Source organism: Podarcis pityusensis, assembly GCF_964106645.2.
Source record: "Podarcis pityusensis genome assembly, chromosome: 2".
In the NCBI taxonomy this organism is placed as follows: Eukaryota; Metazoa; Chordata; class Lepidosauria; order Squamata; family Lacertidae; genus Podarcis; species Podarcis pityusensis.
Window position 1 is genome coordinate 8438310 of NC_138029.1, and position 13245 is coordinate 8451554.

Here is a 13245-nt window from a genome sequence, read left to right on the forward strand (position 1 = left end):
GCTTTCCCGCTCCTAAGATCTTTATTTTTATTACTCTTGAGCAGGTTGGAAGATTTTTTACTTTCACTGAAGCAAGAGAAACATGCCAGGATCCAGTTTGAGAACTTTGAAAAGATATCCCCTGACACCATCAGTCATTAAGCAAAGTAACGAGGCTGTCGTTATTACACAATGGCAATGTTTCCCAAGGGAAACAACAACCAAAAAAACAAAATATGCCAGCAACATATTTAGCTGTAGAGTTAAAACCTGTGAAATTTCCTTTTAAAGATATTATTGTTGTTCTTTTCATAACAACAGCTGAGAGTTAATTAAATGTTTCTGTCCAAGGGCCATGCTTTTCAATTTGATTCTTAGGGCTTCTGATCACTTTTCCAATTGACTAAAGGTTTCTCTCAGTTTTGGACCAGCAAGTTTTATTTAGAGATGTCATGAAAATCATGATTTTCTGCTCGGAAAATATCATCGGTAGAAAATATGTGGGTGCTGGTGGCGGGCTGGAACTAGATGCATAAAGTGTTGCACAATTAAACCAATTGCCAATAATATGCATGCAACAATCATTTTCAGACAGTCCTCTCCTCTTTTCTGCTTCTTTTCTTCCTTTATTCCTTGCATAATATTGATTCCAAGCTGCATTACATGTAGGGCTGCACAAATTACCATATTTTTCACCTAAAAAGTAAGGGGAAGTGTGTGTGCGTCTTTTGGAGCAAATGCAGGCTGTGCAGCTATCTCTGAAGCCAGGAGAGCAAGAGGGATCTGTGCGCACCGAAATATACACCTTTTCTAAACAGAGCTGAACCAAAACGGAGGCTTTTTGTGCAAAAAGACTTGGAAAATGTGCATTTTCCCATTTTTGGAAATTGTTCAGCCTTGTGAAATGGATTTAAACTGTTCTTCTCAGAGGGATGGCAGGAAGCTTTTCTCTTGCTCTGATTTGGCTTCTTGCGAACAGCATAGAGCCAGATTTGGTTGGCTTTGGTATCATCTGGAAGCCTGTATTTAACAAGAGATGCCACTGTAGGTAGATATCTATTGGATAAGTCTCCAGCTATTGCAATTGGTGCCAACATATTCCAAGTTTACCAAATCCATATACAGTAGTACCTTGGTTCTCAAACTTAATCCGTTCTGGAAGTCCATTCCAAAACCAGAGCGTTCCAAAACCAAGGCACGCTTCCCCATAGAAAGTAATGCAAAATGGATTAATCCATTCCAGACTTTTAAAAGCAACCCCTAAAACAGCAATTTAACATGAATTTTACTAACAAGACCATTGATACACAAAATTAAAGCAATAATGTACTGCAGTCAATCAATCAATCAATCAATCAATCAGTAGCTGAACTGGGTTCCACAAAGTCACAAAAACGAAAAAGAGCCACAAAAACAAAAATGCAAAATTAATAGCAAAAACAGAAGACAGACCTCAGCGTAACACTCAAAACGGAAGTGTAGAACTCAAATCGGAAGCGTAACACTCAAAACGGAGCACGTTCGGCTTCTGAAAAAAGTTCGCAAACCGGAACACCTGCTTCCAGGTTTGCAGTGTTTAGGTTCCAAGTTAACTCTGAAAGCTGTGCTTTTGCTTTTACACATTTATTAACGTTGTTGTAAAAAATTATCTCAAAAACCTGAAGCCATGCTAAAGGGACTTTCTCCTAATATAGCACTGCGCTTCAGCTCAAACCAGCTTGACTTGTTACTGGATTGTTCAAAGGCCCCAGTCTACTGTCACAAAAGAAAGCATATTCTGAGTCTCCATAGTAATCTAGATACCATTTTAGATTTTAGTAAAGTGGGGCCGATTTCAATAGTGGAGCAATATTTTATTGTGGTCTCCTTATTGCAGTCAAAGGTAGATTGCGAAAGGTCAGTGTATTCCAAGTACATTTGTTAAGATATTTTGAAGCAAAGGATATTTCAGACCCTCCAAGAGTCCCTATTTTCCAGGGACAGTCCCAGATTTACAGAAGCTGTCCTAGTTTTTGACATAATCCCAGAATGTCCCACTTTTCCTTAAGAAGCCCCTATTTTCATCAAAGAAATGTTGGAGGGTATGGAGTTATCCAACTCCCCAAGCCATCTGAAGATAGTCCTGTATAGGGAAGTTTTTTTCAAGTTTAGTGTTTTATTGTGTTTTTATATAATATAATAAATCTTTATTGCGGTCCAAAGACCCATAACATAGATTCAGAATAAAATATAGATTCATACAGACAACCCCCTGGGAGAGGAAGACCAAGACAATATTTGTTTAGTCTTGAGTATGATGATCTGTGATACGTATGACTACCAAAAGAAACTTTGCCATGGCCACTGTGATCATAGAATCATAGAGTTGGAATAGACCACAAGGGCCATTGAGTCCAACCCCGTGCCAAGCAGGAAACACCATCAGAGCACTCCTGACATATGGTTGTCAAGCCTCTGCTTAAAGCCCTCCAAAGAAGGAGACTCCACTGATATCATTAGACTTGTCATCCAGAAGATATTCAGTATAGTAGGCTTCAGATTTACCCGGCCAATTTGCCAGTCGGGGTTTAATCAATAGATCCCTAGCTTGCTCATATTGTCTGCAATGCAGTAGGATATGCCTCATACAATCGACGTCCTGAGAGCATGCGCAGACCCTATTCTGATAAGGGATGCCTCTCAGTCTGCCATTTAGCACTTCTGATGGGAATTCATTTAATCTGGCTTTGGTAAAAAGATGCTGATAAGTTGGTATAGACAGATTTCTATGATATGCAGGTGTCTGAAAATCAAATCCATAGTGAATTCCTACTGCTGTCAGGCCACAGATAACATGAGATTGAGATCGGAGATCACTATGTGATATTTCCCAGAGCATTTGCCTCAGAGATGTTTTATATATGTTGGAAGCTGCTGCCCAGAGGCCTTGGGGCAACCCTCAGATGGGTGGAGTATAAATATTATTATTATTATGGAATAGGACGTCCCTATTTTCATTAGAGAAACATTGGAGGGTATGATATTTGTGTCTTTGGCACACACTTATACCAAGTACACAGGCCTTTTGAATTGTTTCAAATACTTTTACCAATTATTGTATAAAATCAGTAAGCTGGATATAGCTACTTCTGCAGAATCACATGTGCATAACATTGCAAATTTTATTCTGCTTACATATGTCACGGTTTCCCATCTTCTAGTGAAAGAGATTCCAAACTCTTGTTAGGAGGATATGTTCGATGCTCTATTTCTCTGTGGCAAAGTAAAACTCTGATAATGTCCTCATGATTGCATCCCACTTGATCACTTGAATTTCCAGGAACTATCAGATCAGTGGGATTCAAAACCTTCTTCCCTTAAGGAATCCTTGACATGAATTTGCCTTTCAAGGAGCGGATGCACATGGCAAAGGTTTGGCGAGCATGTTGTTAGGCGCATTCCTCAATTAGTGCAAAGCATCAACGCACCTGACCTATTATATTTAGCTATGTGTTCCACAAGAACTGAGAGTATAGCCAAAATGTCTGGCACATCATCATCATAATTTTATTATTTATACCCCACCCATCTGTCTGGGTTTCCCTAGCCACTCTTGGCGGCTTACACATTGCAAGGATATATTGTTAAAGGTGCACAAGCTGTTGTCCACCATTGCTGCTCTTCTCATTAATAAACCTCTTAGCCCCCAGGGTTCCCTGGAACACAGTCTGAAAACTTCAGTCTTGGACTGAAAATGGCTGCTTCTGTCTTGTGTGTTGATCATTATATTCACTATCTTTGGTTGTTTAATTTTAAATGTGTTAGAGGTTACTCTGGGCATCCTTCATGACATGGGTGGGGAACCACCAGATGTTCCTGGACTGCAACACCATTATCCCTGACTATTGACCATGCAGAAGGTCAATGGAGTTGATGGGAGCTGCAGTTTAAAACATCTGGAGGGCCACAGCTTTCCCACCCCTTCTTTCTGACAACACAAATGAGACCATGCTGAGAAAATAAGAACAGGCAGCAGACAGGAAGTGCTAACATCCACTAGGCTACGCCTAATGTCATCACACTTGTGTGCAGAAACTAACATGAGAGCCACTGTGGTGTACAGTGGTACCTCGGGTTACATACGCTTCAGGTTACAGACTCCGCTAACCCAGAAATAGTACCTTGGGTTAAGAACTTTGCTTCAGGATGAGAACAGAAATCACGTGGTGGCGGCAGGGCAGCAGAGGGAGGCCCCATTAGCTAAAGTGATGCTTCAGGTTAAGAACAGTTTCAGGTTAAGAACGGACCTCCGGAACAAATTAAGTACGTAACCAGAGGTACCGCTGTACTGTTTTTAACACTTGATTGGGAGTCGCCCAGAGTGGCTGGGGAGACTCAGCCAGATGGGCGGGGTATAAATAATAAATTATTATTATTATTATTATTATTAGTTAGAGTGCTGGACTGGGGACTGGGCAGCCAGGGTTCAAAAACCCACTCAGCCACAAAGCTCACTCAGCGATCTTGGGCTGGTTACTGTCTTGAAACCTAAGCTACCTCACAAAGCTGTTGTCAGCATGAAATGAGGTGGGGAAGAACCATATATGCTGCCTCGAGTCCTTTGGATGAAAGATGGGATAGAAATGTTGTAACAAATAAAATAAAATAAAATATACAATATGGGTTTTACCTAGTGGGCACTTTACAATTATTCCCCCCCCCCCACCACCTTCCTTGCCCTGCACTTGTGATTCTCAGTGAGGATCTCCAACTGTTGTAGTTGGGAATGAACCTTCCACGTCCGTATGAGTCAACTCCTGGATGCAACTCCTTGATCCTAGGGACTCCTACGCAATCAGCCCTGGTTAAAGGAACGTGGATGGTTTGGCAGGCTTTGATCAGGTTGCTCTGCAACCCCATCAAGACCGACATGCCTCCTGCTTGCTCCTCTCCTACCTCCCTCGGGTAAAGTATGTCAGGGCCTTGCAATACATAAAGCCTTCTCTCAGGGTGGGCTGAAGGCAGGAGGTATCAGAAGGAGTTGCAAAAGAGAATGAAGAGGGATCAGGGTTGTATGCATGAGGCAGGCTGTAATTAAGCGTAGCGTGTGTGCTCTGGCAACAAGCCAAGCATTCCAGCCAAAGGGCAGAAGAACCAGAAGAACCAACATTTCTGCCACTATCCTTGTAATGGGGCTTATGAAAGAGGTAGCTCCCAGGGTGGGGAGGAGGTTCTGTCATCACCCATTCTGAATTGGAAGAGCTCTCTTCCCTCAGCCTCAGGCTCTTTCTGTTCATTGGGGCTTTTTCATCCAGAGTCATGGTGTCTGCGTTGACTGCACTGCTGGTTCGGGGACTTCAGGGTTTGACTTAGCCCAGCAAGTCACCTTGCATGTTCATGACCCACTTCAAGCACACTAGAGTTATGGAACGTGTGACCACCAAATGTTCTTGGACTCCAGCTCCTATCAACCCCAGCCTGCCTGGCCAGTGGTCAGTAATGAAGGGAGCTCTGGTCCAAGAACATCTGCAGGGCCACAGCTTCCCCATCTCTCGAACAGAGGTTTGCAAGACCAGCTTCTATTATGGCTAGCTGTATGAAGCTTCTGAATGGCCAGGCCTGTCCTTCTGCCCTTGCCTGGATTTCTGCTTGTTGAATTTGTTCCCTTACCCCTGCTTGAAGGCTCCTACGCCAGATCTGAAAACGGGCGAACATTTCCATGGCCCCGGCCTAATTCTGTGAAAGCACTTCATTGTGAAATACCTCGGGTTACAAACACCTCAGATTACAAACACTTCGGGTTACAGACTCCACTAACCCAGTAGTAGTACCTTGGGTTAAGAATTTTACCTCAGGATGAGAACAGAAATCGTGCAGCGGCAGCACAGCAGCAGTGGGAGGCCCCATTAGCTAAAGTGATACCTCAGGTTAAGAATGGTTTCAGGTTAAGAACGGACCTCCGGAATGAATTAAGTTCATAACCAGAGGTACCACTGTAATGAGTAGCGAAGATTATTGTGAAATAGTAAGTACTTCCGTGGTGATAGGCTCTGATATCTCACTGCCAGGGCTTTTTTTCAGCCAGATTTCACTGGAGCTCAGCTCTGGCACCTCTCAGATGGGCACCATTGCCATTCTAAGAGAACAAGGGAGATGTTTGTACTGAGCTCCAGCACCTCTTCTAGAAAAATAGCACTGGTCACTGCACACATTAGAAAAACACCCTTTTAATGAAGGGCATAAGGTGACCAGACCTGTGGAGATTGTTCCACTACCCTACCCAAATTTTCTGTGTTCTGCAAGAAATGAGAGAAGCATGAGGGAAACTGAAGAATACAATAGTGTGATATTGATGGTGTCCTGCAAATGCCCTGGAAAACATCAGTGAACAAAGTGTGGCTATTACACAGTAAATGCCTAGTGTAGAAGTTATAGATGGATTTCAAAGGGGATTAGACAGTCTGGTGGAGAATAAAGCTATCAGTGGCTACTAGTCAAGAACCTGCATGCCTTTGAATACCAGTTTCTGGAGAACAACAGCAGAAGAAAGCTATTGTCCTTCTGTCCAACTTCTGTGTTTGCCATAGGCATCTGGTTGGAAACACGATGCAGAAGGGGACAGACCAGTCCATCTCAGTAGAGCTCTTCTTATGTGTGTTCAGGTTCAGCCCTCACTTTGCCCCCAGTCTGGCACATTTAAAGAGAGAGACTTATTCTCCAGGTTGCAGCCTGGGAACCCTACTGTGAGGCACTGTGCAATGCTAAGGCACAAGGTGCAAACTGAAACCAACATCTTAAGGTAATTTAAAGAGCAGAGGGGGAAAGAATTAAATGCAGTTTCCTGGTTCTGTCCAGAAACCTAAAGGCGGGGGGCAGGAGTAAAATGTATCACAGTCGTATCGATAACACACAACATCTGGAGCCCTCCAGCCATGCCTCAACACCACTCTCATTTGATCTCAGGAAAGGCTTGCTTTTTATTACTTAGACAATAACAAGCTATTGCATTACTGAAGAGAAAGCATTCTAAGTTGTTAGGGGATATTAATGCAGTCCATTGTGTTCAAAGCTTGCCTCAGGGGCCCCTGTGGGACCTGCATGCCACCCAAGGCTACATTCCATTACTTCCTGTTGAGAAGAAAATGGATCACAAGTGTCTTTATGACTGCAGGCTGCCAGCATCACAAAATGGAGTTGCCTCACTCCCATCCCATCTTCTTTAGCTCCTTAACAAACCTGTTTAAAACACCTACAGTGATGGGGCCTCTTCTGGGAACTTAGATACAAGGGGGCACCACCCTGTCCATCCAGTTCTGTTAAGCCTGGAGACGTTGGCATTGTCATCCTTTGGCAAAGCTGTATGTAAGTTGAGCAGATGAAATTGGAGATATAGGGCTTTGAGACCTTAGTCATTGTAGCTCTAACATTTGCTGCTGCACACTGTAGAAAGGATGGAAGCAGCAGGTGGTGGTGAGCATCAGTCAACACAATGCAACTCTTCCCATCACAATAATATAAAATGGCAGCAGCTGCCCTAGGTGTCCGCTCTGTATTTGGTGTTCTAGAAAGGGTTCCATTAGTTGAGCCCCTTGGTTCACATTTTGAGACACTATAATTATTGTTCCATGCAGGGGGTGGTGGTAGATGCTGTTTCTTATACCATAGGATATAATATAAACATTCTTGATGCAGATAAGGTAAGAGAGAAGCGCTGTCATGGGAAGTAACCATATGAAATGGGCATTTGATGCAGAGTTTCCCAAACTCCCAAGCTGTTTTTGGACTACAATTCCCATCATCCTTGACCATTGGTCCTGCTAGCTTGGGATGATGGGAGTTGTAGTCCAAAAACAGCTGGAGACTCAAGTTTGTGAAATCCTGATCTGATGTGATAAGGAACTGCAGTGTGGTGTTGGAGAGGACCAGAAAGGACCTACAGCCACCAGCCACAATCGTTTTGAACTGTGCTTGGGAAGAAGGAAATGGGGTGGTGCAGATGAAGGAAATCTCTTTTGTTCTTTGAGGCAGTGGGATGACGTGATTAGCCACATGCTAATTAGATATTATTTTCCCACATCTTCTGCACTCGCCCAGTGCCCTTATTTCGTCTGCTATTATTTCTCACATTATTTCTCCTCCCAAACATTTTCTAGTCATTCTACAGACTCTTTAGGGCAGGGGCAATCTCTTATTGCAGCATTATCTGTACAGGACCCAGCAGAATGGGCCCATCATTCAAAATTATGTCTCTAAGAGGTATGATAATTCACACGTTAATGAGATGATAGCTCAGGCGTGACTTTTTTGTGGCGTGTGAGTGGGATGGGATGGATGTGAAGGAAACACCGGTTCTGTTTCCTAAACAGAAAATGGAAATCAAGCTAGAGCAGCTAAATTATATGCACTGTTTAAATTATACCTTCTGCCATTCCGTTCATACCAATCATCCCTCTTTTCCTTTAGATATGCGGAAGAAATAAACCAACAGATCTTGAGAGCCTAAATTATATACACTGCTTAAATTATACCTTTTGCCATTTCATTCATACCAGCCATCCTTCCTTTCCTTTAGATATGAGGAAGAAATAAACAAACGCACTGGGATGGAATTCACCTTCATGACACTCAAAAAGGTAAAGTAGACCCAAAACTCTTCAGTTTCACATCCATGCAGTGGTAATGCTGGTTCCCAGCCCTATACCCACCTCCCTTGATGACAGCTGCATCACTGGCAAGGTTTACATAAAATCTCTTATGGAAGAGAGAGAAAACTTTTAAAGGCTTTTCCATTTTGGGGGGTTGGACCATTCTTTTGTTTAAACCAGGAACCCCAAGATTGCTGCTTTGGAATGGACACAGACAGGCATGAGAGAGAGACAAAAAGAGAGAAAATGGACTGGTTTTGAATGGGGTGGATATGGTTTCAAAGAGGAAGAAAAATGGAAATAGTGTGGTTAGACCTGACTAAGTTGTGTCTGCCTGAAAAGGGTGGTTATAGGTCCATTTGGACCACTAGGAATAAATGAAAAACAAAGACAGTGATTATTTAAACCAAAAGGGTTGAAGTTCAAAAAGGTGTCAACCATCTCTTTTTTAATATAATTTATACGCTGAAAAAAATATTACTGAAATGAATAAAGTGAAAGAGGGGTTCAAAATTGAGTTCTCAAAATTAGACATTTTGGCTTTTTAATTTTTAAAATTGATTTGCACTCTTTCTAATCCAACTTGTTAGTTTTGTCAATGTCCTGGCTGCCACTTACAGGACAAGCGAAACTTGGACTGCGATAATTGTCAAATCCTTACAGCATTTGTTATTTCTAGATACTGCTACAAATGAATCATGATTTTGGGCAGCAGCCATATTATTGTATCGAATAATTTTGGCCTCTGACCTTGATTATAATTATTCTTCTGAAAAGGAGGTTTTAAAAACATTGGAACCAAGACAACCTGTAATTGTTCGTTGTCATCTGGCAGTCAGACAAGCATGTCTGGGACAAACCTGTATGATTATAAGAAACTTGTTCAAGATTTCCATGATGTTTTAAGTGCAAACAGAAATTTCCAGCCTTTCCTGTTCTTAAGGCATAACGATGCTCTTGTGTTACTTCTAAGTTGCCTCACTCCACCTCTTGATGGACAGCCTTGAATGTTCATTGAAGGTGATTGCTATGGGGACCTTTAAGTACGAAACAAAGCTGGGCGTCAAAAAATATTCCCTGTGATATACTGCTGCTGCTATGAATTACGAATTCCTTTTACATGTGTTCATCCTGCATTGAAACCAGCTTGCAACTACCTTTCTGTTTACTCTGCTGGTGCCATTCAACAGCCTAATTTTTTCTTCTAATTCAAAGAGTAATTTGTGGACCAGCCCAACTTCCTTCCTTCTGTGAGCCACCTAATTTCCAACAGAATGAAGAGTTATATGCAGCAATGTCATACCATTTGGGCAAGGGCTTCTCCTTGTGCAACAAAACTTTCCCTCCCTCTCCCCCCCCATCCCTCTCAAATCTGTTTATGAGGTTCCCCCTAACCAGAGTCACCATCTTTGCAAGTTGATTGAGTGGCCGGATCGACATCCTGATGTCACATGTGTGATGTCCTGAGGGCCGGGGGCAGAGCCGAACGTCCTCTAAACATTGAGGGGGTCTGGTCTCATCAAAAATACATTGGGGGGGGGGACTGCCTTAGCCCCTAGGAGTTGGTGTAAAGGTAAAGGTGAAGGGACCCCGACCATTAGGTCCAGTCGCAGACGACTCTGGGGTTGTGACGCTCATCTCGTTTTACTGGCCGAGGGAGCAGGCGTTTGTCCGCAGTTTTTCCAGGACATGTGGCCAGCATGCCTAAGCCACTTCTGGCGAAACCAGAGCAGCTCACAAAAATGCTGTTTACCTTCCCGCCGGTGTGGTACCTATTTATCTACTTGCATTTTGATGTGCTTTCGAACAGCTAGGTTGGCAGGAGCAGGGACCGAGCAACGGGAGCTCACCCCATCACAGGGATTCGAACCGCCAACCTTCCAATCAGCAAGCCCTAGACTCTGTGGTTTAGACCACAGCGCCACCCGCGTCCCAGGAGTTGGTGTGCATGCCCCTAACTCTCCAGAGCAAATGGCAGCATGAGGAAAAGGAGAGGGAAGGGAAGTTTGTTGCAGAAGCCCTTGTACAAATGGAACAACTTTGTTGGATGCAACCCTAAAGCAGTGATAAAATCTTACATATATTTTGGGACATGGAGCGAAAAGGGAAGTGTATAACCCAAACCTAAATGAGAGCAGGTACACATACCAGAACTCCCTCAATCTGTGATTTTGGTTTCCAAACAGGAAATTTGGAGTTCCTCTAAAGTAGGGATATGGAACCTGTGGCCCTCTGGATGCCGTTGGACTCCAACTCCCATCAGCCCCATTCAACATGGTTAATGATCAGGGATGATGGGGGTTGTGGTCCAACAGCATTTGGGTGGCCTCCTCAAAAGCTTCCGAAAAGTTTTCCAACAAGAAGATAGGTGGAGGAGGAAAAGCAAACCTGGAAAGTAGATTGTACACATGTTGTGATCTTCCATAGCAACGTGCAGCTTCAGAAGAAGGCTGGGTGAGTGTTGGACGCAGCTGAAATGTGGCAGCAGTGAGATTGAATATGCTTGCCATCACCTTATACAAATTGAGCATGCCCCAGAATAATCTGTACTGCCTGGAGATGCAGTAGTAAATGTGTAAGAGCGTTCATTAACAAAGAAGTCAACATGGAAAGTGTTCCTGAAAAGCAGAAGGTTTTTTTAAAACCACTCTTGACATGGGTGTTTTTAAGCAGCTTGCATTTTGTAACTGCACATATGGAAGTAGGAGAATCAGTGTATGATTATTCAATCCCTGTGGCTCTGAATGGGGAAGGTCAGAGTTATGGTGGGAATGTTTAGAGAGCATCTAAGCATTGGTCAGCAGAGGGTACTTCTCCCCTCCTCAACAATATGTTGCGGCACTCGTAACTTTTGGTCAAAAGTTCCAACTCAAATGAAAAAACACAAACTCTTCTTCTCTTGCTGTTCTACACAGGATCTGGACAACGGCTTCCTGCACAAAACTGAACTTGAAGCGAAACTGAGTGGACTTCTTGCTGTAGCAGAGTTGATGAAAAATATCTATGAACAGGTAAGAGGAAGCATGAAAGAGCAAGGTGGGCTACAGGTGTGTTTTGCTTGCGTAAAGATTGGGCTGTTGGTCTATGGTGAATTTCCAGAGAGAATTCAGTTTTCTGTATGTTCCTAATTCAGTGAAGGTTCTCCTTAGTGCTTGTTCAGTTTTTAAACAAAACACAGAGACACCTGTGGGTTACAGCTCATTCTCCATACAAAATCAGTGCAAAGCGAACAATGCTGCCACATAATAATTGGTGGGAACCGTGCAATTTGATCTTACAAAAACACTGTCTGAGGCGTCAGAGCACACCAAGTGACACTTTCTCAGCCAAGGCTGATCCCTTAAGAACAGCCTTGCAAGACAAGGCAAACTCTTTTTGCAAAACAACAACAACAGCACAGTAGCTTCAATGATGGCCAGAGACAAATTAAGAAGACAACTGCAAATTATAATTTAAAAAAAAAAATCAGGGTTTATTTACTTTGACAAAATGCATAGAGCATGTAGCTGTGACCCTTCCAAAACATATTACACCAGTTATGACCCAAGCTGAGAAGCAAGACCTCTAATCTCCCCCAGGCACAGGATCTGCAACCAGGGTGCAATGACAGCCCTACTTGTTTGAGACACAAACATCTTCAGCTGCTTCAGGAAGGAATTCCCCAGCAGCACTCACTCTCCTGCCCACATTGCCCTCATTGCATTTGGCCTAGATACATAATCAGACGGTGAGTTTTCCTTAGGAATTCAAGATATGCTGTCCGCAAGGAGAGTCTGATGAACTGCTTGGCTCAATCTCGCATGACAGTTCCTCTCCGTTGTGGAGACTGGCCCAGCCTTGCCAGTTGCTTTGGAAAGCCCATTCTGTTGAGGACAATCTTTCTCACTCTCATTTGTCAACCCATTTGTGTTTTGTTCTTGTAATCCTGCTCCAATACCTCTTTCTTAAACCAAGCTTTTCTGCAATCACTCCGACCCCATCTACCACCTTCTATCTGTGCCAGATATAGTGCCTTTGCTGTGCTCTCTCTTGAAATCAGGCTCACTTCAAGTCACTTGACCTTCCCTGCTTTCTCTGATGCCAAACAAATTAAGGAAGAGGTGTTTCAAAGCTTTCCTGAGCTTTATCATGCACAATGAGGTTTAGAACTCCCATTTATTGCTCCCATTTCACAGACAGCGCTCCAGCGATCAGCATAAAATGACTCCAAGGTTATTACATTAATGGAGTGGCCTTTTAATTAAAGTAGAGCTAGTTTGTCACCATGTCTCCTTTGCTTCCATTTTTCTTGTGCATTGGTTGCTTCAGCCAGAAGGTAAAGACCGTAATGGTTGCTAGGACTGGCAGAGATTACTTTTCTTAGGCTCTTTCCATGGTTGTCTTGTACCTTCCTGTGCCTCTGGTCCTTTTCCTCCCTACTTTCTATTTCACAAGCAGTCTTGGTAGGCAGAGAGCCCACAGAAGTTTCCATATACAAATGCAAATGTCACCAGCAGTAAGAGATCATAACAGCAGCAGTGGATTCCCCTACCCAAAGCCCACCTGCTTTTCCCTTAGATTTCACCATACACATTTTAGCACCCTCAGATCCTCAGCTTCAGGATGCTTTACTTATTTCAAGCAGGTTACTAGACCTTAAGGT

The 13245-nt window shown here is 43.2% G+C and overlaps 1 protein-coding gene across 1 annotated transcript in view; it reads left to right on the top strand.

Moving 5' to 3' along the window:
• The window catches only part of LOC308470849 (uncharacterized protein), a 44115-nt gene that overhangs the window by 14514 nt on the left and 16356 nt on the right, over positions 1-13245 (top strand). Inside the window, exons 3-4 of the mRNA XM_080994401.1 lie at positions 8531-8591; positions 11519-11614. Of these exons, the coding sequence (XP_080850527.1) occupies positions 8531-8591; positions 11519-11614 (157 nt within the window). The remainder of the gene's footprint in view (positions 1-8530; positions 8592-11518; positions 11615-13245) is intronic.